Here is a 27789-nt window from a genome sequence, read left to right as displayed (position 1 = left end):
AAATCCAAGCTATCAATCTGATCCAATTTGAATTTAAAAAAAAATTTTAAAAAGATATCCACTGATATGCACAGTGTAACAGATACATAAATGATTAAAACTAGTGGTGGGGATCGAGAAATCAAAATAAATTGATTATCACACTGATCACCACTGATGCCACTTGATTCCACTTGATTCCACTTGATGCCACTGATTGCCACTGATTGCCAAGCACATGTACATTCCATCAAGCATCCTTCGGCTTGGCTTTATTTTCAACTGTTTTCAACGCTCTTCAACGCCACGTGAAAATACATTGATCTAATAAATTTATAATTACAAAAAATTTATAAAATCATAGTCAAAGATCAAGGCTAGAAGATTTTTCTTCTATTTTGTTCCATTTCCTACAACGTAAGATTTCTCTATTACGTACGTACAAATGTTACATTATGACATTTGTGTGATAACCTCTACAGGTTACACTAACTTTACTCAATTTGTTTATAATATTAAATATTTATATTTTCTAGGTAATAACATCACAACTATTAAATTAATACAACATTAAACAAGTCATTTACTAGTGGACAGACCACTTTATTTTCAATTATCCAGGATAATAATTGTGTGAATGTTTTTACATTTGTGTTGATGTATTGTCGAGTTTATACTCGTAATAAAGATAACAATGACGTCAGGTAAACCGATAATAGTTTACTTTTATATTTTTATACTTTAACAACCTTTTTATTTGTTTATAATAATTTTCATTTGTGTTATTTTGTAGATGAAGAATCAGTGGCAATGTTTAACAAAAGGAATCAACAATCCACATCATCAGGCAATAAATTTCAACGTCAAGTAAACAAAGTTTATAAAAATATAACAATAATTTATTAATAATAAATCAAGCTATATGTTTTCATTTTTTTTTTAACAGAACAATGTAAATTATGAAGAAAAATCTCATGGCTGGACATTGTTTTTGGTTCTTGCTGCAGCAACATGTGGTATTGGATCTGCAATTCCAGCTGGAATGAATATTGCAGTAATCAATAATTCAGCAAAGGTAAAAAGGCTTATAATAATTATTTACAAGTATTATTTTAAATGTTTTTATTAATTATTATTTTAATTTAACAAAAAAGTTATTAAAAAACTTTTGCAATGAAAGTATCAAAAAAGAATACAACATTGATTTAACTGATAGACAATTGACATTTGTTTGGTCATGTGTTGTATCAATATTCTTAGCTGGTGGTGTTACTGGATCACTTATAACAAGTTGGATTGCTGATAAATATGGAAGAAAAGGTGCATTAGCAATTGGTAATATTTTTGGTATTATTGGTGGAGTTTTATTCTTCTTTGTGCCATTTTTTGATTCAGTTATTTTACTTATGGCTGGAAGATTAATAGTTGGTGAGTTTGAAAATTATATTAATTGTTTTATAATATTTAAAATTAATAAAAACAATTATTTTAGGATTGTCAAGTGGTATTACAACATCAATTTTACCAATGTATATGGCTGAAGTATCACCAATTTCTCAACGTGGAGCAGCTGGTGTTATATGTCAACTTGGAATAACAACTGGTGTTTTTATTGGACAAGTTATAAGTATTGATTCAATTCTTGGTACAAATAATTTATGGCACATTATGTTAGCTGCATTTGTTCCACTTTGTTTTTTGTCATTTCCAATGTTATATATATTACCTGAAAGTCCAAAGTATCTTTATATTATGAAAAATAAAAAAGACGAAGCCATTAAAGGTCAGTTGAATCATTTTCTTTTTTATATTAAAAATATCCTTGCAATGTGATATGTATAATTTATTCTAGTATTGCAGAATTATGTCGTCTACGAAATGTTCAAGATAGTTCATTAATTGATGATGAAATTTATGCACTTGAAGAAGAAGCTGCAATACATACAACAATGGATGTATGGACAGTTGGTCGTGTATTAAAAGATTCAACTGTTAGATTACCATTATTATTAGTATTGGCAATGCAATTTGGTCAACAATTAAGTGGTATTAATTCAGTTTTTTTTTATTCAAATGTTATATTTAAAAAAGCTCAATTATCAGATACTATTGCATCATATGGTACACTTGGAACTGGTGTTATTAATATTGGTATATCTATTGCATCTGTTTATTTGATGTCAAATTTTGGAAGAAGAACATTATTTTTATGTTCATGTTATGTTAGTGCTGCTAGTCTTGTTGCATTATGTATTGGAATAAAATTAATTGTAAGTTTTAAATACGTTAATTTATAATTTATAATTAATCAATTTATTTAAAATATGTTTTTACTTTATTTTTTTTTATAGAGTTCAGCAAGTTTTATGTCATGGATATGTATGATTGCTGTACTTAATTATGTATTATTTTATGGTGTTGGTCTTGGACCAATACCATTTTTCATTGGATCAGAAATATTTGAAGTTGCACCAAGACCAGCTGCAATGGCACTTGGTAGTGTTAGTAATTGGGGAGGAAATTTAATGGTTGGATTATTATTTCCATCTCTTGAAGATATACTTGGACCATTTACATTTTTAATTTTTGTTGCTTTTATGTTACTTGTTGCAACATTTGTCAGGTAATATTTTTATTTCTATTATTTATTTTATTAACTTGCGTATTAATCATTTATTTTATTTTTTAGATTATATCTTCCAGAGACCAGAGGAAAAAATACAACTGATGTTACATCAAAACTAACACATGGTTTTAAATCATCACGTCAAGTTGGTTAAATTTTTTTTACCTAATTTTGTATTAATTATCATTAAATATCCATGACTGTACTCGTTAAATTTATATATAATCTGTTGGCAAAAATTTATTTTTATAATTATAAAAAAATCAAATTAATAATTTGCTCAACTTCATTATACTGCTATTTTTTTTACAACCATGGTGCTAATTCAATAGTTATTTAAGAAATAATAATTTTTGTAAAAAAATTTAATAAATACATTTCCAAGAATAATAATAATTCAATTATTTTATTTTTAAATTTATTAACACTCGTTATCTTGTTTGGCACAAAGTACATTCAACTTAAATTTTTTATTTCTTTTAGTTTGTTTTAATATATTTTTCAGTAGCTTACACATGTATGTGAAAATAAAAATTGCCATTTAGTTTGCAAAAAAAAAAAAAAAAAAATACATTTTGTGGTTTATTCGTCGTCTTGAACAAGGATTGGTCATCTTGCCATGAAAGCGAGACATAAAAAAATACAGACAACACAAGACAGCTATTTTCGATCGATCAATTCTTTGAGATTATACTTGTGTGTGTATAAAGGGTGAAAAAGTAATTACAATTAAATAATATTAAGTTAAAGAAAAATTGGCAAAAGGTCATTGACATAAATTCTCAGAACTCGTATAAATTTATGTGATATATGCTTGACTTACTAAATACAAGAAAATATTTAAAACCTCATATTTATTCATTAATGAATATATAATGAAATAATTGTGTTTACGCACGTGTTGTAATTACAAATTAATTCAAAATTCATTACAATTTAAATTAAAATAAAAAAAAAACAATTTTAACATTATTTATAAAATTATTTATTAATTCACAATGTTTAAATTAAATATTTTATAGTTTAACAAAAACTGTACATTATTTTTCAACAATATTTCAATAATATTTTTTCATTTAAAATAAAAAAAAAAAATATATATATTGATAACAAGAATTATCGTTAATCTAAAAGTCTAAACACAAACCTACTGATTTGAATGAATATTAAATAACATTAACTGATAAAACGGTCGTAATATATTTCTAATTGATCATAAAAACATAAACAAAGCACAGTGTGTGGTGCTATTCTGATCATAGTTGGAAAAACACCTTTGTATAATCCAGTAAAACCTTCAGTTCGTAATATTTTAATAAAAGCATCAGTTATTCCACGATAAACAAGTTTTCCATCTGCATCAGGTGCTGAAGATAATAAAAATTGATTAATTAAAAATACTGTGAGTTAATTAAAACAATAAATAAATTAAAAATATAAAAAACCTTGATTGTAGAGTCTTGATGAAATAACATCAACTGGCTGTACTGCCAGTGCAACCGCAATTCCACCAACAACTGACGAACAAAATGTTAACACCATTGGTCGACTGTCGAACACCTGGCCACAAATAAATAATATTATTTCATAATGAATATTAATTTTTAAAATTAATTTAAAAATTTAAAAAACTAACCGAAAATTGTTGTAACCAGTCTCTGGCAAAACTGAATGACGTTAGCTGTGTTGCTGATCCAACAAATAATCTAGCACCACCAGCAGTACATCGTTGATAAAGACCAAGAATACCACCTTCATTCCATAATTTAGCATATGCTGAAAATTGACTTTTATGATTGTGTTGATGTCCAACAGCTATTGATTCAACTGATTGTGATTGTATTTGAGTTTTTACCTGTTTTTAAAATATTTAATAATTAATTTAGTTAATTATACCTACAAAAGAAAAAAGTCGATGATATCTAACCAGGTAAAATGGACTAGCAAGAATTCCAGCTACGTAACCAGAAACTCCACTCATTAATGCTGTTTTAGGTACATTTGTTTGTCCATCATTATCAACAATCCATCCTTGTGTTCTAGCAAATTTAAATGAACCAATTCTAATACCATTTAATACAACTTGAAATGCAAGTGCAGAACCAAGTGCTGATTGTAATGATAAAATTCCTTCATGTTTAGCTATCGTATAACCAGCATGAAATGTATTTTTATATAATTTTTCATAAGTTCCTTTTGCTGCCAATTCACCTTGTAATTGTAAACGTATTTTAATAACATCAATTGGATTTGTAAATATTCCAGCACCAGTTGCAGCAAGTGCACCAAGACCAAATTCAACACCTAGTCTGTAAATAATAATAATTATTATTTAAAATAAATAAACCCCCGCCATTTTATGTTTATGAGTATTCAATTGTTGTTTTTTTTTTTTTAGTAGTTCAGTTGAGTTTATGGTGTATGGTGTAAAAAAAAAAAAACAGTGAACATACCAAAGTGATTACTCTCATTACATCAACATGATGACGATAAACTTTTCATTGTTGTGGCATTTAATGTGAGTTATAATAATAATTGTTACGTAATCTATTTAATTTCTATGTAAAAAATAAAAAAAAAACACATGTTTGTTGTGTGTTTGTCACGTGATAGGATAACGATTGTGATATGAAAAAAAGTTTGATAAAAAATATGTAGGACGTCATTTAGACCTTGATTTGTTGAATTAATTTAAAATATAAATAAACAAGATGTATTATTATTATAATTTAAAAATTACAATTTGTATTTTTGTTTTAATTATTTGATGGTACTTACGGCTTACTTTTTGCTCCACTGTCGTTCGTTGTCATGATTTATTGCTTGATGAGGTTGGTGCTTTAATCAGTTTTAAAATAAATAATTTATAAAAATTTTCACTTGCAAATGACTCGATAAACTTGGTAACTCATTCAGTCATTACTTATCTTTTGAATGAATTATATCTTTTAATTTTAATATTTGTACCGGTGTGTTTTTATTTATTTTTTTTGTTTTCTACACAGATGATTATGTATTTTCTGTAAATTTGGTTATAGTATCAATATTTTCCGCAAGTCAGCATATAAAATTGTTGATACCTTGAAGAGTTAGGTCACGTAACTATTCAAATGTTATTAATAAACATCTGTTTTTATCAAAAAGAATATTTTTTTTTTTCTCTTGTCTCCAAAACAAGTTGGACTGAAATTCTTATCATTACAAAAATAATATGAGACTAAAATTTATTAGTTTTTTTTTCTTTTTAATGATTAATGAATTAAGTAAAGATAAAAAGTATTTTACAATATAAATTTTTAGATGATAATTTTTAATATAAAAAATAAAATTAATGCTAAATATAAAATATTCAATTATTGTGCGACTGAAATAATATTTCCTTTTGAAATTTTTGCTATTTCAGCTTTAAATTTTGCAATCGTTTCTTTTGCTAGTGTCAGCTTTTCTTTTAAATCAATAACTTCATGACGTACACGATTTCTTGCTTCAGTAATGGCTTTGTATGTAGATTCTTTTTTTGCTTCAACTAAAAAAAAAACAAATAAATATTGTTTATTTGAAAATAAAAATTAAATTACATGTTGTTTAATAATTGATTAGTTTTTATTATCATAAAATAAACTTACAATCAGTTTCATGTCGCCAGTCTCCAAGTGTCATTGGCCTAGTTATACTAAGTAAATGTTGCATATATGCTGTTGGATCTTGAAATACAATTTCTTCATAAAATTCAGATACTAAATTTTTTCTTCCAGTCTGTATGTCTGGTGATGTTTGAAATAATTTTAATATATGATATATTGTTACCTAAAAAAAAAAAACAATTTAGTTACTTTCATAAATCAATCTTTAAATTGTAATTTTGTTATCCTATATTTTTTACTAACTGGTCTTTCATTTGGATCATGAAAATATATTTTAATAACAATTTCAAATTCACCCCAGCCAGTTTCAGTTACTTCATATGGTGGTTTTGTAAGAATTCTGTTTGGATTATTGTAACTTTCATGCAATTTAAAATGCATTTTTTTAACATAAACTGACATGTCCTCATTATTAAATGGTTTTACATAGACAGTCCATTGATGTGTATGACCATCTTCTTCTCTTTTTTTACCAAAATATCTTGCAACATTACCATAAACAAGTGGTTTTACAATTGATAATCCCTTCATAAAAAATTAACAATTAATACAATTATTATTTTCAACAACAACAAAACAAATATTTGAGGTTATAAATTTTTTAAATTAAATACCTTTATTCTTCCACCAGAATCTGGTCCAAATTCATTTGTCGATGCCATTGTTAAATATTTTTATTTCAAATTTTAATTGTTTATAACATTATATATCAAGTCAATCAATTAATATTGTTTTTTTTCTATCAAGTCAATGTAGTTTTGACTTTTGTTGTTTTCATATTTTTATTATTATAAATGTTTTTACATCGGCCATTAGGCCAACAAAATTTCTCCCTTACCAACAATACTTTTAAAATTTAATTCTAGACGTCACTGTTATCACCGCGAAAAAGTATTTTTATTTATAAATATAAAAAAATAAAAAGAAACAAATTTATAAATAAAATAACTTTCTCATTTTATATTCAATACATGAATAGATATAAATTGCATGTTTAAATTTTTCTAGGACAAAAATAAAAAATATATTTACATGCTTTATCAGTTTGTAAATTATATTTACACAAATATGCATAAACATTATTTATTATTTATGTTTTCGTTACGGAATATAACAAGTGTATTCAAATTGACTATTAAAAAACTTTAATCGGAAATAAAATATTATGATGAATTTTTTATTTTCTCATATCATTACATTTAATTGGTTAGTGTCTCACTAAGCTGGACCAGAAGTTCCATTAACGGGTCTATGTAGAAAAAAAAAAAAAAATAGTAAATGCCAGTACAAATGCCTCTGAGCGTAAATTCTTGGATCTTCAAGTGTCAATAAATATATAAACAAATAAACATCACTTACATAGAGAAAATTTTGTAATTTATTTATTTATTTAACTTGATCCAACAACAAAATTGGAGAGTCGCACAAAGACTAGTAATAATCATGATTAAATAGTAATCATTATATGACCTACTTTTCTATCTGTCTATCTAAATATCAGATCACTTTGTTTACAAAAAAAAAAATCAACAAAATAGATATATAAATAACAGAAATATTCAAAAAATACCAAGCAATTTTTTATCTCACCCACAAATATACTTTTGACATAAATTATATGATAGAAAAATATTTATGTGTTATTAATTAATGTTATTAAAAATTTTCACTATGTTTAATTGCAAAGCTAGTTATTAAAAATTGCATTATAATTATTATTTGTTTTGTTGATAATTAAACAAGTGCGAAGTAACTGAAAATGGTATTTATATCAAAGACACTAATGACACGCACTCTCTCACATTATAAATAATAGTTAACACGGGCGTGTCGTTTTGTACGTGACAAATTTGCAGACAAGAAAAAAAAAAGAATCTCAATACCATCATTGAACATATGATACTTTTTATTCAGTCAATAAGTTGCTTGTTACAATCTTGTTTTTGCTTTATTTATTTTTTTTATTTCTTGTCATAAACATCAATCAAATTACAAACATACCAAGTCGTACATTTAGACATTTGAAAAACTTTTTAATTGTTAAATAATTAAAACTGGATTTCCTTTTTGTATATACAATTGTTCTTATAATTTATTTTTATTTAAAATATGATTGATCAATTGATAGAAATAAAAATTATAATTTTTAAATATTATTTTCAAGATAATTTGTATTTTTCTTTTCAATTTCGACTGGAATGATGGTGAAGATTTTATTTAAAAAATTTTTTGTATTCATGAGAGACTGAATTTTTTTTTTTAGGGTCTGCAATCACACAGACGATGTTCATATAAGTTTCATACTTTACGAGCTTTGAAATATGGTCACGAACATAAAACTCCTCGGCAATTTACACACCGCAAATTGTTCTGATGTTAAAAAAATAAATTTGCAAAAAGAAAAACAAAAAAATCAAGTATTCAATGCAAGAAATATTTTTGACTAAAATTTTTAACAGTTGCAGATAAATTTATTTTTATGGTTTGCCAAATATTTAATGGTACTTTTGGATATGCTGGATCTAGCCAATGCGCATTTTTATTTTCTACATTAATAGCTATATGTAGCATAAAAGAATTTCTATACACTTTCCATCTAACGAGAGCATGCAATTTTTTTTTTATATTGATTATTATTTATCCATCAATGAACCTCATTACTGTATAGTTCAAGTATATATTGATAGATTCTTCAATGAGCTGTCTATATATTAATCCATGCAACTTTGAAAAACAAGTGAAAGGCGATATTTTAAATTTACAATATAATAGCCAATGGGCAAAATGATGAATACGATCATGAAAATTGTCCTGAGGATGTAGAACTCTTTTAAATCTATCGGGTGAAATTTCTTTTCTCGTATACATACATATATTTTTTGGTGTCGAGTCCTCAATATTATTCGCAGAATTGTCATTTTAATCTTATCTTTTGAATAAAATTAATGAGTTTTTTTTAAAAAAAAAAAAAGAATAATAATACATTTTTTATAATGAAAAAGAGATGATTTTATGCATTACGATGCGTTGATGGGTGGTACAAAGAAAATGACCATGTCTCTTATATGAATTACACTGAAACGGTACAGCCAGTATATAACGCCCCTTTTTGGTCCAACGTTCCCCGAAATCATCAACTTGCTAAATCGATTTTTAATCGGTTTGATGCACATCTTGATGCAAGTACGTCAAAAATAATATTAAAACAAAAATAACGAAATAAATAAATCATTTTTCATATAAAATAAAATTAAGAAAGCGAAATAAACAAAAAAACTACCCCCCAAAGAAAATAGCAGAAAGTTGATGATGCCAAAAGTCATCATCAACATGCTGGCCTAGAAACGATTATAGACTGTGGGTGCAGTATCACAGAATCATATACAATATGTATATATAAAATTAATGAAAAAAAAAAAAAAAAGGAAAAATTAAATAAATAAATATATGAGGTAAAACGAGTTGATGGTGATGATGGTGGTGGTTGATGATGATGGAGGAGGAGGACAACAATTTATTCTGATCCAATGGTAACTTGTATATTTTGTATTTGTAATGGTAATGATAATGGTCCCGTGGGCTGTTTGGCCGGTCAACAGTGAAGAGTATCTTGAAATGGGAGCACGCTGTGAAAGTAGGAAGGGGAGGCTATAGCCACAGCAACGAAGCACCATCAGTCTCAGTCGTTCGTGAACCTCGAAGGACGACAGGGGTCGAAGAGGGCATCAACTTTATTAAATTAGTCTCTTCATTCATCCTTTTATTTATTTATTTATTTTGCACCTCATTGTTTACAATTTTTTATTTATTTATTTATAATTTTTTTTTTACTATTTGTGATATCAAAAAATCAATCAAGTATTGATAATTCTTCGTGATACGGTTTCAACGTTTTTACCAAATAAAAGCTTGGTGGTCAAAAGCTCACCGGTGTAACGTTAGACTGGAAATTTGATAAATCAAAAATGATCAGGCACATCATCACTGGGGTCTTCCTGATATGCTGTTTTCAAGGTCTGTCTCATGCTTTTCATTTTGACTTTTTTTTTAACATAAAACTTTGGAGTTTTTTAATTTTTTCTTTTTCGGTTTAGGGCATGTTTGATTGGGTTGATATTAATCTAGATTTAATCAGTATAAAATTTGTATAATTATATTATTAATTAAGAAGAAAAAAAAAATTATTTATTCAGTTACTCTTGATAGACATCTAGTGATGTTGAATGAGGCGCGAGTTATTCAAGTAGTAATTTTCAGAGGCTTGCTCTTGAATTTTGCCCCACCCTCGTCATGTGTCATGTGTATAAAAAAAAAAAAAAAAATGTATTTATTAATGCTAAGAAGAAGGCACTAGTCATTAATAATAATTTCAATAATAATTTAAACCATCCAATTAATATTTATAAATAATTTTTCAAAATTATTTCCATGCATATCTAATTATCAAATTATCATAGAATTTTTTTTCGATTGATTTATATTTCTATCCATCTTCACTTGTCTCAAATGTTATAAAAAAAAAAAGCTAAAAAATCTCGATGTAAATGTAATTAAATTAATTGAAAATTTCTATTGAATATTGGCACACAAAATGAGGGAAATGAGAAATTTTTTAGAGGCAAAGTTGAATGTAGAATAAACGTGATTGAGTACAAAATTGAAATTTATTATTCGTGTTAGAAATTAATGTGAAAGATCACATATACCTATGACTTTTTTTTTCAATTAAAATTATACTTTTCTATAGTGAGTAATACTAATTTACAAATTAATTTTATCAAGGTCAATAGTAACAATTAATTTACCAAACTAAAATCATTATGATTTTCATTAAAAAGGATATTTGATATAAATATATTTTCACCAGTAGTTGACATGTTTATTTGATATTTTAATTGATGAATCAAAGCAAAAATAAAAATATTATAATAATATTCAACAGTCATGCTGATGACAGACAAAGTTAGTTGTTATATACATGCAAAAACGATAAACACACTCTATGCAAAACCGGTATTTATTATTTATTTATATTTTAATAGCTAAGAAAAAAGATGAAAGTAACTAGCTAATATACAGCTGAGTAGAATTATCAATGGAAATTATCATACTGTCCATCATAATGTGCTTGACTTTGTGATTAATTCATTTTGATTTTATCTTGATATTTAATCATTTATTGTACATGCCAAATGATCGGTAATATATATTATAAATTTTGCAAATTCATTCACACTGCAATTACTCGTAATAATCGAAAAAAAAAAAAAATCTATTATAAATTGTAAATATTATTCAAGATTGATATTTATTATTATATTCATCACTATTTAGTTGATATTATTTATCGATATTTATATTTATTTTATTTTCATTTTAATTGTATAAAAACAAGAATTTTTCAAGTATCAATTGACTTTGTAAGTAAATATAGTAATACAGTGTCATTATAAATTTTTTTTTTTTTTAATATTTTTTAAAAATTTTATTCATTTTAAGTTCAAGGCTACATACATGGCGTTAAAATATATATATATTTTAACACGCAAACACGCAAGGATATATGTACATCATATACCAATAAGATTCAATTTCTCAAGTTTTACAATTATCTCAGGGTGATAATATTATTTTTATTTTTTCATTATGACTTGGTAATTTTACAATCAACCATACTCCCCGACATCGTAAAGAGAAATTAATGAGTTCCATATTTCTTGTTTATTCTCTTTTGACTTATTCATTCTTGCAATTTAAGAACCCTAAAATTCAAGATTTTTTTTGTAAATATATTAAAAATTTTTCGTTATTTTTCTTCGTCATTATCTTTTTCATTAATTTATTATAATAATGTTGGAATTTTTTTTTTTTTTTAAATACTACTGATTGATAGTGATGTGCAATGGGCAAATGATCAAGTGGTAATTTGTCGTTATGTTCACGAGGCCGTATCATTTATCGTGCTTGGCATGAAAGCCGATCAACGGTTTGTTATACTCTGTGCAAAAAAAAAAAAAAAAAAAAATCATAACTTATACGTGAGTCAGTGACTTGTTGATCGAACAAAAAATCCATCCACATGTACAAAAAGTAAAAAAAATAAAATATCAGTAAACAGCTCATTCAAAAAATGATAAAAAAAAAAAAAAAAGAAAGAGCTTTTTTTCGTTGACAAGAATTTAATCAGCAAGTGGTATATAATATTAACTCGTTCAATTCTTTCGTAGTCAAAAAAAAAAAAAAAAAAAAACAAATAAATAAATGAAAATTTAGAAATAAAATAAATGAAGAATCGAGTCATGTCCATTTAAACATTGGGACACATGGCGATGCGGGCCGTGTTTGGCAATATATATAAGATAATATCTGTCTGTGCATTTCCTGTATATAGTGAACAGATCGTCTCTTGGTTCTTATCGGTTGTGTCGTGTCAGCCATACCAAGCCAAGTAGCAAACTGATATAAAATCAATAGAAAATTCATACACACATGGTTAAGTTAGTTGCACAAGATTATATCCGAATGGTATCCTTCACAAGTGAGCCAAAAAAAAAAATAAACTGTATATTATCAGTGTGATTATACGAGTAACACGCTTGGTGAAGATGAGCAAGCTCAGCATATAAATATATTTATCTGTTTGTTCAATGTTAATTATTCATTGCCCCATGTGGTCCCCTCTCACCTTTGAGATTAATCATTGGTCACATTTTATAGCCCTTTCTATCTGAACTCTTGCTCACATGTATGAGTTTATATGTACATATAGTTTTTTTTTTTTTTTGAACACATAGTCAAAGCATATATAGCCGGGGAAGTAGATCAACCAGATCTAAAAACACGTTGATGATTTCTGGTGAATTAAACAGGCATTAAAACACATGTAGCTGATGAATGTTGATTTAATGGTAAAACTAGTTAACACTGGCTGATGATGGTCAATATATATACATACCTAAATAGGACAATCAGAACGTTGCATTGATGCGATATTTATATATCAAACACACTGTGATTCTAATGTTGGTATTTAAATTAATTTTGAAAGGCAATCATTGTGTGTGTTTGTGTGTGGATACCGAGTTAATTCACAGTACAATAAGCAATTACCTAGTTACATGTGAATATAATATATGTATCTCTTTGGCCTATACACTTGACCTCAAAATTCATGTCTAGCTTGATACTTCAAATGTAATTTTTGATAGAGACATCAATTTTATTCCATCAGACATGAATAATGATGTTAAAAATTAAAAATATAATCTCAAATATCATTGTGTACTTAGAAATTATACATGCATGACTAAAGGCTAATTTGCTTTCACCAGTATTTTTTTTTTTTTTCTCTTTCTTTTCTTTTCTAATAAAAGACTTTTTTTTTAGTGTAATGATGTATGAAGTTTGGAGTAGGGTCAATAATTTGATGACTCAGATCATACTGATTGCTTAATTTATTTATTTATTTATTTATTTTTAAACTTTTTACTAATTTTGAGATTAACTTTGACGTTTTTTTTTTTTGACTTACTTCAGTGACCTGAAGACCCAGTCAACTTTTTGTTACTCTGTGAATTTTAATCGTTCAAAATCACATTATTCAGTCAACTTGATTTTTTTTTTTTTTTCTTATCCCAGGTGGTTTATGGAAAAAAGAGACAAATTTTTTTTCCTCATCAGCAACGGTTATTCATAAATATAATTTACAATTTTGTTTTGCAATAGTTTTTTTTTTTTTTTCTTTAATTTCTCTTCTTGGTTTTCATATTGTTCATCTTTTTCTTTTCATCTTTCCCTTTTGTTCATTTACTATACGGCATTTTGCGGTGTTAAAAATGCTGGATACTTTCTTCAATGGCATACAAATGAAGGTGATAGGTATTATATGTACCTAGTGTATACAGCTTTTAAAATGACTGTCAGAGGACGTGGGAACATTTACATTGAGAATTAGTGATGCTGATTTCACTACATTTTGTATAGCTGACAAAGAAAAAATAATAATAAAAAATTTGTTTATTTATTTTTTGTTTTATCTTGAATATGTATATATTTTTTTTCGTGTGTGTGTTTAATATACAACTTGGTATTTGCCAGTGATAAGATTTTTTTTTTTTTTTAAAAAACACCTTACTCGGTCATGGAGTACATACTAGTGTAATGAGTTGGAAATCCGTAGAGTTAAAATTATGGTCTTTCAGCATACTGCTGACCCAGAAAACATGACTATTTTATTTTAAAAAAAAAAATAATATTTACTTTTTGTTTTTATTTTTGTTTGTATATTTTTACATTTTTATTATTTATTTATCATCGACATTCTATATATTTACCAAGTGTCTAGGTCATGCTACTTATATCTACGAAAAAATATATTAACAACCACATTGAAAGCATAAAATTACACGTCTCTTTGTAAGTTATTCATTTTGACATTATCTCTTGTATGTTCTCATTTTTACCACCAATTTATTTGACCCGAATTTTCAGTTAAATACACAACAAAAAAAAAATAATAATAAAAAGAATAATCTAATACAATACCTTAATTTTAATTCATGTAAAAAAATAAAAAGTAAAAAAATAAATAAAGAAATTGAAACTCTCAACACATAATATATAAAATCAACTGTTAAGTGAAAATAACTGTGATTATCCTATTATCATAACAAAGAAAGGTGATAGTACATTAAACAATAAACATTAATTTTTTTTTATTCATTTTTACTATTATTATAATATACCACATAATATTTTAAAAAAAAATATTATTTATAGCTATTGTTGATTTAACTTGGCTCGCGTGATTTCACCTGCAACAAGTACATGTTTTTTTTTTATCATTTGAGGGGGTAAGGTGAATATTACCATGTGAAAGTACATGAGACTATGAGAGTTAATATCTACGAAAGAGGATATCAAAAGGAGACGATGAAAAAGAGCAAGGTGAAGGATGAAAAGGCCGATTGAAAAGTGGCCTTGGAAGAGAAAACGAAGATTAATAGTGTTGTGCACCTAATAACCCATATGAAGCCATTTATATTTAAGATTAAAATAATATAAAATTGATCATCATCATCATTGAGTTCAAATAATAATTATTATAATATAACAATTAATAAAATTAGAATGAATAGTTTAATGCTTACTTTGAATGATGATAAATACTCAATATGCATATTGAAATATTTTTATTTATATACTTTTTTTTCGAGATAAAAGTATATAAATAGGCAATAAGTAGGTAAGATTTAATATTATATAGATATATGTAAAGGTCGAGGCCATGGTTGTCTTCGACTCTTCGTCGTCATCGTTGTCGTTGCGGTGGACAAGCCCACTGCCCATCACGGTCATTACCACACAAGTTTTGCGGTGGCACAAGTCATCAACTATAATATACATGAATAAACAAATTTTATAACAAATTTATTTATTTATTTATTTAAACAATTTGATTGATTTTTTTTTTTCTTTAACAAGCCTTTATTTGTTTTTTTTTTTTTTTTTTTATATTTTAAATTCCTCGCACGAGAATTTTATGTCTTTAAATTTTATTTATATAAAAAAAAAAAAAAGTTGTTTACTTATCAGGGTTGTGTGTGGTATTTTTTTTTTTTTTTTTTTTTTTCTTACTGTTATTGTAAATTCGGTTAACTGTATATATACAGATGAAAACCAGGTTTATATTGCAAAATTTAATTTATCCTGAAAACTTTGTGTACATATAATTTTTGGTGGTTTAATTTACCTTATATGAAGATTAAATTACAGTGATAAAATATATAAACAAAATGAACAAAAAAACAACACAAGAGGGAAGGACCATCATCATCAGAAAAATTGTAAAAGTTAAACGATGTATTATACTTGAAAAAAAAAATATATATACTTGATCGAAATTTCTCCGATCTAACGGATCAATATATATACCTGTAGGCGCATGTTTGGATGCGTTGTGAATATATAGGTGTATATAATAAAATACTTGAAATGTATATAGTTGTGGTTACAACGAAAGTCGAGATCAAGCAACAGTCTGGGAGGTAGTTTTTCGCCCCAGTACTCCACTTTACTAGTTGCCACTTGCCATCATCACCAAGGATTTATGGGACGGGATACTCGATTGGCCGTAGCATAAATGTTACGACTTTACTTTGATCAGTTGGTACCTGTGCCAACTTGATATACTCATCGGGGGGGCCTGGCATACATACAGTTTCAAACCACAGGTGTCAAATACATAAAAAAAAAATATTTTAAAATAAACAATAATGCTTAATTTATATACAATTATTTTCATTATGTCTCATTAAATTTACTTGTTATAAAATATAAATTGTAATTCATTATAATCATCGAAATTATTTGCTCGAATATTTTTTATTATTTGCTCTATCTTGATAATTTTCTTAGCTATTTATTATCTTTTTTGAATTTTTTTTTATCACATTTAAATCATTGATATTTTTTAAATATATTTATATACTCGTGCACAATATTATATATCATGATATATATTTTTTTTAGTTGTTTTTTTGCTACAAGCCAATGTCGTGCTGTGTTATTTTCTTACGGTCTTCGAACACGTCACTTCGATATATTACTATCAGGACAATAAGCATGCGAGTGTCTACATCAAGGAAATAAGATTGTATTTACTGATAGTCCATTAACCGTGAAAATCACACATCGCATGGATGAGTATGCTCAGTCGTCCTTCCAGAGCAAATGTTAAATTTGATATAAAATTCTTGAGTATATTAAATATATATAATTATATATTTTATTTTGGACACTTGTTCCATTCTATTCACTAAATCCACAAGAGAGAAAGGAAAAAAAAATGGAAAATTAAAATCGAATGATGAAGGAGGCAGGGATTCATTTTCGTTTTTTTTTTTTTTTGGATGAAAGACTTTAGCGAGTTCACTGACCACTGTATCGCTCGATTGAATCTTACCCTAATGCATCCTTTGTGCTTGCACATCCTCATTATATAGCTGAAAAAAAAAATCGAGCATTGAAAATACATACATTCATATACGTGAAAAAAAAGATAAATAAATCAACTTCGTGGAAGAAAAAAGTAAACGAACTTTGGCGGGTGTGGCGAGCCTTGTTTGGCTCTAATAAATACAACCACTGTACATGTTCATTCTACTGAAATAAAAATATAAATAAACAAAAAAAATAAACTCTTTTATATTCAAATAATTTGATAAGTTTATTTGGCCTTTGTCAGATATCATCAAGTAATTATTATTTTATTTTTTTTAACACACAATTTTATTTTCTTACACATGATGAGGTTGTTTTTCAGTCAGATAAAATCTCACAAGACTTTATCACATTAATTGGAAGAAAATTATTTATTTTTATATTTTTAATGTGAGAAAATTGTTTATGTTATTGATGAAGGTAATTTAATGTCGTTGAAGAAATGTTAACGTCCTTGTGTGAATACTTAAAATAATTCAATTAAGATATCAACATAGACGTTGGCAAATTTTAATCATTTTTATATTCCAGTAAGTTGATTAAATGCTGTAAAGATTAATAATATCAAAAAATTATTTATACTTGTTATACTTGTTATTGTATTTTAAACTGGTATTAACTATTAATAGCCAGTTCAATTAACCTAATTATGCTAAAATGTTTTTTAAATTGATTTTAGCTGTCGTTAAACTAATTTTATATAAATAAAAAATTTATATCCAACAAATGCATTTTATTTTAATTAATATACATAAAATTTTTACTGCAAAATAAAACTCAAACTAAATTTTCATATAAAACAATTTTAATTTTACCATTTTCAAAAAAATAATACGTCAATTTTTTTTTTTTTTAAATTTAAAATAAAAAAATATAATTCATGTATTTTTTTTTAATTAAAAAAAAATAATTGATTTGATCAATGTAAATATATTTTTATGTTAAAAATTTATTTAAACATTTATTGTATTTTTAAAATGTAATTTTAATTTGAGATAATTTTTTATTTAAATAATAACGGTTTATAAATTTTACACAGCAGCTTATATAATACCTTTTTATTTTTCATTATCACGCTTAAATTAAATATCATTATTTTCTATATTTTAAATCAATGCAATTTAACAATTCAGCCCTGCGGATGATCAGTGTTTTTAAAATTTTTTTTTCTATATTTTTTAAACTTGGGAGTTTCCGCATATCTATCGGATTAACGATAACTGTTAATCGAGATTCTATTACTTGTTTATTTATTACTTAAGTTAAGAAATAAAGAAGAGAGAGTTGTAAATCCATAAGTGCAATAGACCCACGGATCGCTGGACCGAGACAAAGTTTACAGAGTTTTGCGCGACTTCAATACCGTATAGCTCTGTCTATATATATATTTTATAAATATATATACACTGAAGGACGATACAAGCTGATCAGACTTGAGATAAAATTAACCGGAAATAATTATTATATATGATGATTAAAATAAAACTAAAATATGAATATATAAAGACAATGATTTTGCATATGGAAATTTTGATTAATTATTTCTAAAAGAAAAAAAATATAATTAATTAATAAATTTATTTATAACATATATATTTTTTTTTTGTAGAACTACTTGGAGGTCAGTGTCCACGGATATGTCAAATTGGTGGAGAGCCGGTATGCAGTAGTGATGGTATTATATACGCTTCAGAATGCGAAATGCGGAAGAAAACTTCTTGCGGAAAAGGTAAAGTACCTGAAACTGATAGTTATTACTATTACACATACTTGATTTTATGTTATTATAATAATTGCTAAAAAATACAGTTTATAAAATACAATAAATTAAATAATAATCATTACCGGAAGATCTAAATTAGTATCTTATTATAAATAAATTTATTTTTATAATTTATCAAAATTGACAATTGATTTGTGTTTGTATTTATATATTTTTTTTTTTTTTTCAACAGGGATTTCTGTTGATAAAGAAAAAACAGCTTGTTTAAGATCAGCAGGTAGCAAATGTGAGCATCGTTGTTCATCTGATCAGGATGCAGTATGTGGTACTGATGGACGTACTTATCTCAACAAGTGTATGTTAAGGGTTGAGATGTGTAGAGTTGGTATTGAATTGTCTCATCTTGGACAGTGTAATAATATATCAGCACACAGAGAAAATTGTCCAGTATCTTGTGAATTGGCACCACTTGATGGACCGGTTTGCGGAAGTGATGGAAATGTTTACAAAAATACATGTCTTATGAAACTTTTAACATGCAGGTATGAATATATATTTAATATTTTTTTTTTTTTATACCCTTTTTTATTTTATTATTTACTGGTTTATCAAAGCATCTTATTTTCTTATTTATTTATTATTACTGTGCTAATAATATCTGTTATATATTCTTTCAATTTTTTTATTGTTAATTTGCAGTTAGTAAAGTAAAAAAAAAAAAAATAATTAAATATAAGTATCGTTGAAAATTGATAAAATACCGTTGTTCATGTCTTGCAATAATTAACACGAGTAAATTTAATTGAATGATTTATTTTTAATCAGATATTACTATTAAAGTGACAAGACAGTTGTAAATTTATCTTTAAAAAAAAAAGATAAATAAATTCTAAAGAAATTTATACTTTTAACTTGTAATTTGTCAGGAGAAATCTAATTCTATGAGTCAATTTTTTTTTCCTTTGCAATTGTTTGATCCAGTTACACTAGATTTATGAGTTGTATTTTCTGAAAATAACGTTTTCTATATTTTTTTCATACATATACCTGACAACAACAGCATTGAAAATAATTCAGCGAAAGAAAAAAATAAAAAAAAAAACAAAGAAGAAGAATTTAAAAAAAAAAAAAAAGCTATAAATAAGAAAACTCATGATTACATATGTGTTAAATTTGAATATTATTATATTTCAGACAAGGAGTGGTAAGAACAAACAAAAAACATTGTCAAACAACGAGACACTGCCGAGAGACCTGTTGGCGGGGAGCCAAACCGGCATGCGGTAGTGATGGAATTCTTTATGCGAATACATGCAAAATGCGGGCAAAGAACTGCGGGTAAGCAAAAAAAAGAGCTCTTTATTTTATATTTTTTTTATCATATTAATTTTTTTTAATTAAAACGAGAAGATCAGTTGTTACGGTGGCAAAATACAAAGATTTTATCTTATTTCGTTCGTGTACAAACTCAACTTAAATTCCCCTTCTTAAAAAATAAAAAAAAAATAAAAAATTATCAAATGGGTACCTTGACTTTCATTTTACAACTCTAATCCGAAATAAATGAATAATTCATGAGTTAAAAGGACGAGCAAGTTCTTAACTTACATTTTGATCATAGTTAGGTGGGGCTAATGCAAAAAAAAGAACATATATAATAAAAAAAATCGTTCATGTCGAGTCAACAACCTTAATAATGCTAATTATCATTGTTTAAACAGGCCATTAACTGATGCATCATGTTATATAAAAATAAACAATTGTTACATGATTTAATTATTATTATTATTTGTTTGATTAATTTTTAGTAAACATGTATTTGAAGTACCAATGTCATTCTGTGTGACCCGAGAAAGAACATCTGGTAGTGTTGCTTCTTCTTGTCCTCTTGATTGTAAAAATGAAACAGAAATACAAGTTTGTGGATCTGATGGAAGTATATACAGAAATGAATGTGAAATGCATATGTTAAATTGCGGGTAAATAATATATATAATAATAATTTAAAAATAAATATTATTTAACATAATTTATTTGAAGGAAAAAAAAATGAAATATAAATTTATTTACTTTCCAGACAATCAAGAAGAAAAATAACAGTTGTTGATTTTGATAAATGCCAAACAAGAATGACAAAATGTATGAAGCAAAAAAAAAAATGTAGTAATGAAGTTGATGCTGTTTGTGGTAGTGATGCAAATACATATACAAATCAGTGTCATCTCAACATTGCCATATGCATGTTTGTAACAATTTATTTATTTAAATTATTGATAATAAATTTTAACAGTTAAAATATATTTATTAATATTTATATTAACAGGAAAGGAATTCAACTAGCACATGTTGGTGAATGCACGACCTTGAAAGAAACTGAGGATTGTCCAGATGATTGTAACGATGTATCTGAAAAACCAGTTTGTGGTAGCGATGGAAATGTTTATAGGTAATGTATATTGTTAATTGAATAAGCTAATTTTAATATATGGCAAATAATATATTAATAAATGTTCAAATGAGTTGTTTTTGTTTTTTTTTTTTCTTCTTTTAAACTTGATAAATCAACGGTATATAATTATCTTTAGATCTTTGTGTCATCTGCGACGAGATACTTGCGGTCAGAGGGTAGTTCGAGTACCAGCACAGCATTGTCCCACCACTGCACTTTGCAATCAGATATGCAGTGATGAACGGCAGTTTGTCTGCGGTTCTGACAACAAACTTTATCGCAACGAGTGTGAGATGAAAAGGGACAATTGCGGGTGAGTGACACGAAAGTCATGCAACTCTATTATATTTAAAATAATAATAATTTTAAAAAATATATATATAATTATATGTTTATTATTATTACAGAAAACATGTATATGTTGTTCCCATGAAAAGATGTCTTCAAAGCTTTCAATTTCGTGGATGTTTAAAAATATGTCCACCATATTATGATCCAGTTTGTGGTACTGATGATAAAACATATAGCAATGAATGTTTTTTGGAAATTGAAAATTGTCGTAGTCGAAATCTTGTGACTAAAAATTATCATGGTATTTGTGGTCAACCAACTGAAGAACCCAAGAACTATTTGTACTAGAAAAAATACTTTTTCTTTTTTTGGCTCATCTGTGATGTAGCAATTTCTATTACTCATAGTAAAAAAAAAAAAAAAAAGAAAAATTGAAATCACCTTTTTTTTGATTGATAAAGTTTTTATAAAATGTTTTTTTTTTCCCAATATGTGAGCATAAGATCTAATATCTGCGGTAAAGAAAAAAAATAAAAAAAAGATCTTGTTCTTTTTTTTTTTTTTTGTCATTGAAATTATCTTTAAATTTACATTATTCTTAACTATATTATTATTATTATTATTATTTTTCATATTAATTAAATATTAATTATTGACTGGAAATTGAGAATAATCAATATTCTTGATGATTAAAAAAAAAAATTTTTAGAACTATTATTTATTGTAGTATTATAAAACCAAGTATACGGTTTTTTTTTTTTTTTTTTTTGCATTTATTTTTTATTACTCAGTATATATTTAATACTTGAGATTTTATAATACCATTTAAAAATTAATAATGAAAAGTAGAAAATGAATAGAAAATAAATAAAAAAAAAAAAAAATGTATGAAATTGTAGGATGAGACTCTTGTAAAATGTCTCAATAAATTTGTGATGCTAATTCATAAAAATGACATTTTTAAAAATCATGTATTATCACGTTCATGAATATTATTGAATAAATTTTTTTTCTATTATTATTTATTATCAAAGCCAGGAAGTTTGCCCGATTTTTGAGAGCGAGTTAATAACGATGGTAACCTAGGGAAAACATTTTAAAAAATAGAATTGAATTAGATTGTATTTTGTTTTTTCTGGAGTTAACATGGCATTGTGTGACGGCTGATCATTGTGTGTGTGATGAGTTTTTAAAAAGATATATTTTTTTTTTATTGAAATATTAAATAATTTTGATTTGGAATATATGTTCTAAGCATTGCTTAAATTAATTCTAAAAAAAGTGCTAAAATAATTGCTTAAATTAATTCTAAAAAAAGTGCTAAAATAAATGCTTAAATTAATACTCAAATTAATGCTAAAATAATTGCTTAAATTAATTCTAAGAAAAGTGCTAAAATAATTGCTTAAATTAATACTAAAAAAAGTGCTAAAATAATTGCTTAAATTAATTCTAAAAAAAGTGCTAAAATAATTGCTTAAATTAATACTAAAATTAATGCTAAAATAATTGCTTAAATTAATTCTAAAAAAAGTGCTAAAATAATTGCTTAAATTAATACTAAAAAAAGTGCTAAAATAATTGCTTAAATTAATACTAAAATTGTATTTTTTTGTAAGTATTATTTTCAGCATTAATTTCAGTATTAATTTAAGCAATTATTTTAGCACTTTTTTTAGAATTAATTTAAGCAGTTATTTTAGAACTTATTTTAGAATTAATTTAAAAACTCATCACACACACAATGATCAGCCGTCACACAATGCCATGTTAACTCCAGAAAAAACAAAATACAATCTAATTCAATTCTATTTTTTAAAATGTTTTCCCTAGGTTACCATCGTTATTAACTCGCTCTCAAAAATCGGGCAAACTTCCTGGCTTTGTTTATTATTAAAAAATCATAAAAATTCATTTAGTTATTTGACTAATAATATTTGTACGAGCTTGTCATTTATATAATATTATAAACAATGAATAAAATATAAACAAAATAATTATTAATAATAATTTTATTGAAAAAATAAGTAGCTAGTATTTTAATAAATTTAATTTAATATTTATGAGAAAGTGTCATGAGTGAATGTGTTGAAGGATACCTTGTCTAACAAGAGGTTCAGCCGCAGCTCTTGGTAACAAATGATGAGTGTCTTTTCTCAGCATGACAACTTGTCCATTCTCTAGTTCAAATTTTCCATAATCAATCAAGCATTTGACCTAAAAATAATAGAAAGTAAGTCACACTATTTTACTTTTTCTTTGGTTTTTTTTTTCTATCATTATTTTGTTAATGAAAATTATATTTTACCTCTATACGCATGACCTTTGGTGGAACCATGTCATTTGTTAAATTTAAACCACCTTGATCACCAATTGATCTCATATACGTTGCAAGTGATTTACTGTAAGCTTGAAACCATTGACTCTCAAGTGGCATCATATTTGAGCTAACTTCTGGTGGTAAAATACTACCAAATTCCCAACGCATTTGTCGTAATCTTTGCATTCTATTATATACATATGTTAATAAACAACGTTTGTTACGATTCAATGCAGTATGTCGAAATTGCACTGACATATAACGTGATACTCCAGTCTCATTGACAGTTGCATTTCTAAATTAACAAAATTATTTCAATAAATTAACATAATATAAATTTATTTATCATCACTTACACATCTTCTAAATTGGCATCATAAAGTATTTTCATTTCATCAAATACTTGACGAACAACAGCTTCCTAAAAAACAACAACAAAACAACATGTTAAATATTACAAAATTAATAATAAATTTTAGGTTAAGTCAGTAATTTTATATTTACATTAAATGGTTTAATGTCATCTGACAATTCCAATTCATTTATCAACTTTAATGCTTCTTTTCCAAACATTTTATTAAATGTTTTTTTATTTTTTTGTTGTTTTTTACAGTGTCAACAATCTACAGTTAAGCTTTTGTTTGTTTATTTTTTTAAAACAAGTGTTTAAGCTTTAAAGCGCCCAAGTCGGTCAAAAAGATCCAGGTGTTCGTTTTTCCAAGCCACCTGTGTTGAATGTAACCAAACCACATCAAACACTATGATATTATCAAAACCTACATAGTCAACATAAACAAAATGGCACCAAGTGTTTACGACACTCGTCAAAAATGACTGAATTGTCATAGAAAATAGCTTGTCATTAACAGTATTATGATAATTTTGACAGTATAATGTTTTTGTTGATAAATATAAAATAATATAAATAATTAATTTATTAATAAAAATTAAGTTATCAATCAGTGTATTCGGAAAAAATTAATAATTTAAATACCGCCAAGTGTTGAGTGTTTAAAAATTTTTTTTTATTGTTTTTTTGATTACAAATATAATCTATTTTGAGTTGTAATATTTGAGTTATTTATTATCAGGTGTTTTTGTGTTATTGTGATAATTACAAGACAAGCTATAATTGTAAGTACATTATGATATCAAATTATTAATTATTAAAATAAGAGCATTATTTATTGATTTCTAAATAAATTTACCGGAGGTCAATGGACCTTCTTAACTTTCATCCCCAAGGATTTGACAGCCAGCTGAACGACAGCCATCTTTTTCTATTGCACGTTTTTTATTTTTTACTCAGTTCATTGAACATAATATTTATAATTATTTATTATTGTTGTTTATTATATAAATGAGTATATAAAATTTTTTTTCTAACCTTCAATGTATACTAGAATTTAACAGTAATGTCAAATGATTACGTGTTTAAAGTTACATAAAAATGCTGCACCTGCAGGCTATTGTCATTGTTAAATAGGCTGTTTAATGAACCACATGATGAGTCCAACTCATTGACAACTCTACTACATAAAAATAAAATAATTTTATCAAATTTAATGACAAAACTACTTTACTATCGTTACATGACCTAATTATGATTTTCTTTTTTCAAAAAATATTTTTATCCTCAACTTGATGATGATTGAAAAAAATTTTGGTCAATCATATTTGAAAATTGTTATTTGTTGTTTTTAATGAACAAATTATAGCCTAGACTTGAGTCATAAAATGAGTCATATAAAAATGAGTCTCGTGTGTCTCTTGACTCTTATCCAACCGGCCTCTCTAACTGTTATGTTATTTATGTTTCATTTCACATTCTTATCTATCTTTCTTTCTCTCTGCATACAACGGGATAATGTCCTTGCAATATGACCCACTGAATTCATAAAACTCTAATTACAAAATGATCATATATTAAGTAAATCAAAAATCATAAAAAAAAAAAAATATTCAGTTATTCTAAAAATTAAATTAAATTATTTAGCTTCATTATAATCAAATCAAGAAAATTATTTTTTATAATTTTAATAATGATAATAATAAAAATATAAAATTACAGAAACTGTAAACTAAGTTGTTTTAATACTATTATTTTTTTTTATCATCTTGTAATGAGAAATTGATGCTTGAATAATTTTTTTTTTTTTTAAGTCATTTGATCAATCCTTGTTATTTTATTATACAATAATTTCTTGTCGCGTACCTGCCTCGGAAGTCACAGCATATAAGTACGGTTAGATTTCGTGACTGTCATGTGAACATAATAATAAATAATAAAAATCATAAATATAATAACATATAAAAATAATAAAATTGATAAATGCTTAAGAGAGCAACTGGAAAAATTGAATGAAAAAAAAAAAAAACTCTAGAGGTAGTTGCTGGTGGAAACCCACGCAAGTCAAGGTATACAATCATACCAGGTGTCCCACCACCACCATCACCATCATCATCATACACATTTTAATAGAAACACTATATTAAGATATATAAACATAATAAATATATATTTTCAAGTGTTTCCGGTACCTGTTTGCATCGTTTCATTTTTATTTTTTTCAAAATGATTATTTTAACGTTTCTATTATCAACACTTAAAAAATTAAATTTCATATCAATGATTATTAAAACTATATTTTATCATATTTAATAATATTTATTACAATATTAGCCAAGTGTATATATATTTAAATCCGGTTATTTAATGATATTTATGCCACCTGTAATAATCAATTGTTTGTTTTATATATCAACACTTTTTGTCTTATCTTTTTTACTCAGCCCAATTGATATTTTATTTACTTATATTTTTTATCAGTGAAAGTACATAAGGAATTTAATTTATTGATATTTAAATATATTATATAAACTTTTTTGTTTGTTATTTATTTTTTTTTTTATTATTTACAAATGTTTTTTCTATTTTTTTTTTTGCCTTGGGCTACTGCGTGCTCTTGTGTGTGAAATTTCAAGCACTTAAACGACCCACATGTACGATATTTTTGTTGTTGATGAAATAAAAATTAAAAAAAAAAAAAAATATGCAAATAGATGTAGAAAAGTTTAATAACAATTATCGTAGGAGTAGAATTTATTTGTGTGTGTTTATTACTAAAAAGCGATGAAGACTCATCATCGTTTTGTCAAAACGGAAATTGCGTTTAACTCAATAATATTTTCAATTTATTTTTCAAATCGATTTTACAAGATGACGAAAATATAAATTAGTTTTACGTGTCTACATTAAACCTAGACAAATTATTATTTTTATTTTTTCTTTTTCCATAAATCCAATACCGGTATATTATAATCTCATTATGAAAAAAAAAAAAAAAAGATTTTATATCTTTTGAAGATACTATCATGAACAATCAAAATATCATTTGCTATGTATTATTTTTATTTTTTAATCTACATTTTAAATTATATATTATTATTAGTGTTAAATTATTTGCAAGAATGCAAATATTTTTTAAAAAACAATTTGTCGTTGACTCTGAATTTTATTCGTATAATAATATCAAGATTTTATCAATCTACAATTCATTCTTGTAAATATATTTTTCCTTCATTTTATTGTTTTATTTTTAAACAATAAAATAAAACATAAATAAAGCAATATTTAAATATAATTTTTAAATAAATAAAATACGTAAAATATTTTTTAATTTATCAGTGAGACAGTTGTGTTATCATAATTACATCTCATAAATTTTCGTAAACTTTCTCTTTCAACTTTTGATA

At 25.5% G+C, this 27789-nt stretch overlaps 4 protein-coding genes across 7 annotated transcripts; 2 read left to right on the top strand and 2 right to left on the bottom strand.

The window, feature by feature from the left end:
• The first annotated feature begins 138 nt into the window (after window positions 1–138).
• LOC122848397 (solute carrier family 2, facilitated glucose transporter member 3-like) lies at window positions 139–2997 on the top strand. 2 transcript variants are annotated; one of them, XM_044146453.1, is made up of 9 exons: window positions 139–396; window positions 516–683; window positions 773–846; window positions 926–1054; window positions 1134–1407; window positions 1472–1762; window positions 1840–2249; window positions 2331–2602; window positions 2669–2997. In XM_044146453.1, the coding sequence occupies exons 2-9, from the start codon at window positions 674–676 to the stop codon at window positions 2757–2759; spliced, it is 1551 nt and encodes a 516-aa protein (XP_044002388.1). In that variant the 5' UTR covers window positions 139–396; window positions 516–673; the 3' UTR covers window positions 2760–2997. The 2 variants fall into 2 exon arrangements, with proteins under 2 accessions (XP_044002388.1, XP_044002387.1); XM_044146452.1 differs by having other exon boundaries at window positions 139–414.
• Window positions 2998–3000: 3 nt separating this feature from the next.
• LOC122848437 (solute carrier family 25 member 35-like) lies at window positions 3001–7026 on the bottom strand. Of its 2 annotated transcripts, none has more exons than XM_044146517.1 (5): window positions 5384–5989; window positions 4533–4914; window positions 4242–4460; window positions 4051–4165; window positions 3001–3972 (listed from the first exon to the last, which is right to left on the bottom strand). In XM_044146517.1, the coding sequence occupies exons 1-5, from the start codon at window positions 5416–5418 to the stop codon at window positions 3782–3784; spliced, it is 942 nt and encodes a 313-aa protein (XP_044002452.1). In that variant the 5' UTR covers window positions 5419–5989; the 3' UTR covers window positions 3001–3781. The 2 variants fall into 2 exon arrangements, 1 of the variants encoding a protein (XP_044002452.1); XR_006373457.1 differs by lacking the exons at window positions 3001–3972; window positions 4051–4165; window positions 4242–4460 and adding exons at window positions 6232–6412; window positions 6493–6774; window positions 6864–7026 and having other exon boundaries at window positions 4824–4914; window positions 5391–6131.
• Window positions 5032–22250, top strand: LOC122848401 (agrin-like). Of its 2 annotated transcripts, none has more exons than XM_044146463.1 (9): window positions 5032–5123; window positions 18860–18979; window positions 19206–19515; window positions 20168–20311; window positions 20782–20952; window positions 21051–21215; window positions 21297–21419; window positions 21559–21735; window positions 21830–22250. In XM_044146463.1, the coding sequence occupies exons 2-9, from the start codon at window positions 18952–18954 to the stop codon at window positions 22059–22061; spliced, it is 1350 nt and encodes a 449-aa protein (XP_044002398.1). In that variant the 5' UTR covers window positions 5032–5123; window positions 18860–18951; the 3' UTR covers window positions 22062–22250. The 2 variants fall into 2 exon arrangements, with proteins under 2 accessions (XP_044002398.1, XP_044002397.1); XM_044146462.1 differs by lacking the exon at window positions 5032–5123 and adding an exon at window positions 9912–10263.
• A 1499-nt stretch (window positions 22251–23749) lies between these two features.
• On the bottom strand, window positions 23750–24695 carry LOC122848453 (DNA replication complex GINS protein PSF1-like). Its single transcript, XM_044146534.1, has 4 exons — window positions 24538–24695; window positions 24390–24454; window positions 24022–24328; window positions 23750–23930 (listed from the first exon to the last, which is right to left on the bottom strand). The coding sequence occupies exons 1-4, from the start codon at window positions 24604–24606 to the stop codon at window positions 23787–23789; spliced, it is 585 nt and encodes a 194-aa protein (XP_044002469.1). The 5' UTR covers window positions 24607–24695; the 3' UTR covers window positions 23750–23786.
• Between the last annotated feature and the right edge of the window lie 3094 nt (window positions 24696–27789).

Source organism: Aphidius gifuensis, linkage group LG2, assembly GCF_014905175.1.
Source record: "Aphidius gifuensis isolate YNYX2018 linkage group LG2, ASM1490517v1, whole genome shotgun sequence".
NCBI classification, from domain to species: Eukaryota; Metazoa; Arthropoda; class Insecta; order Hymenoptera; family Braconidae; genus Aphidius; species Aphidius gifuensis.
The sequence above is the reverse complement of the archived record's forward strand: the minus strand, read 5'-3'. Positions and strand labels throughout refer to the sequence as shown.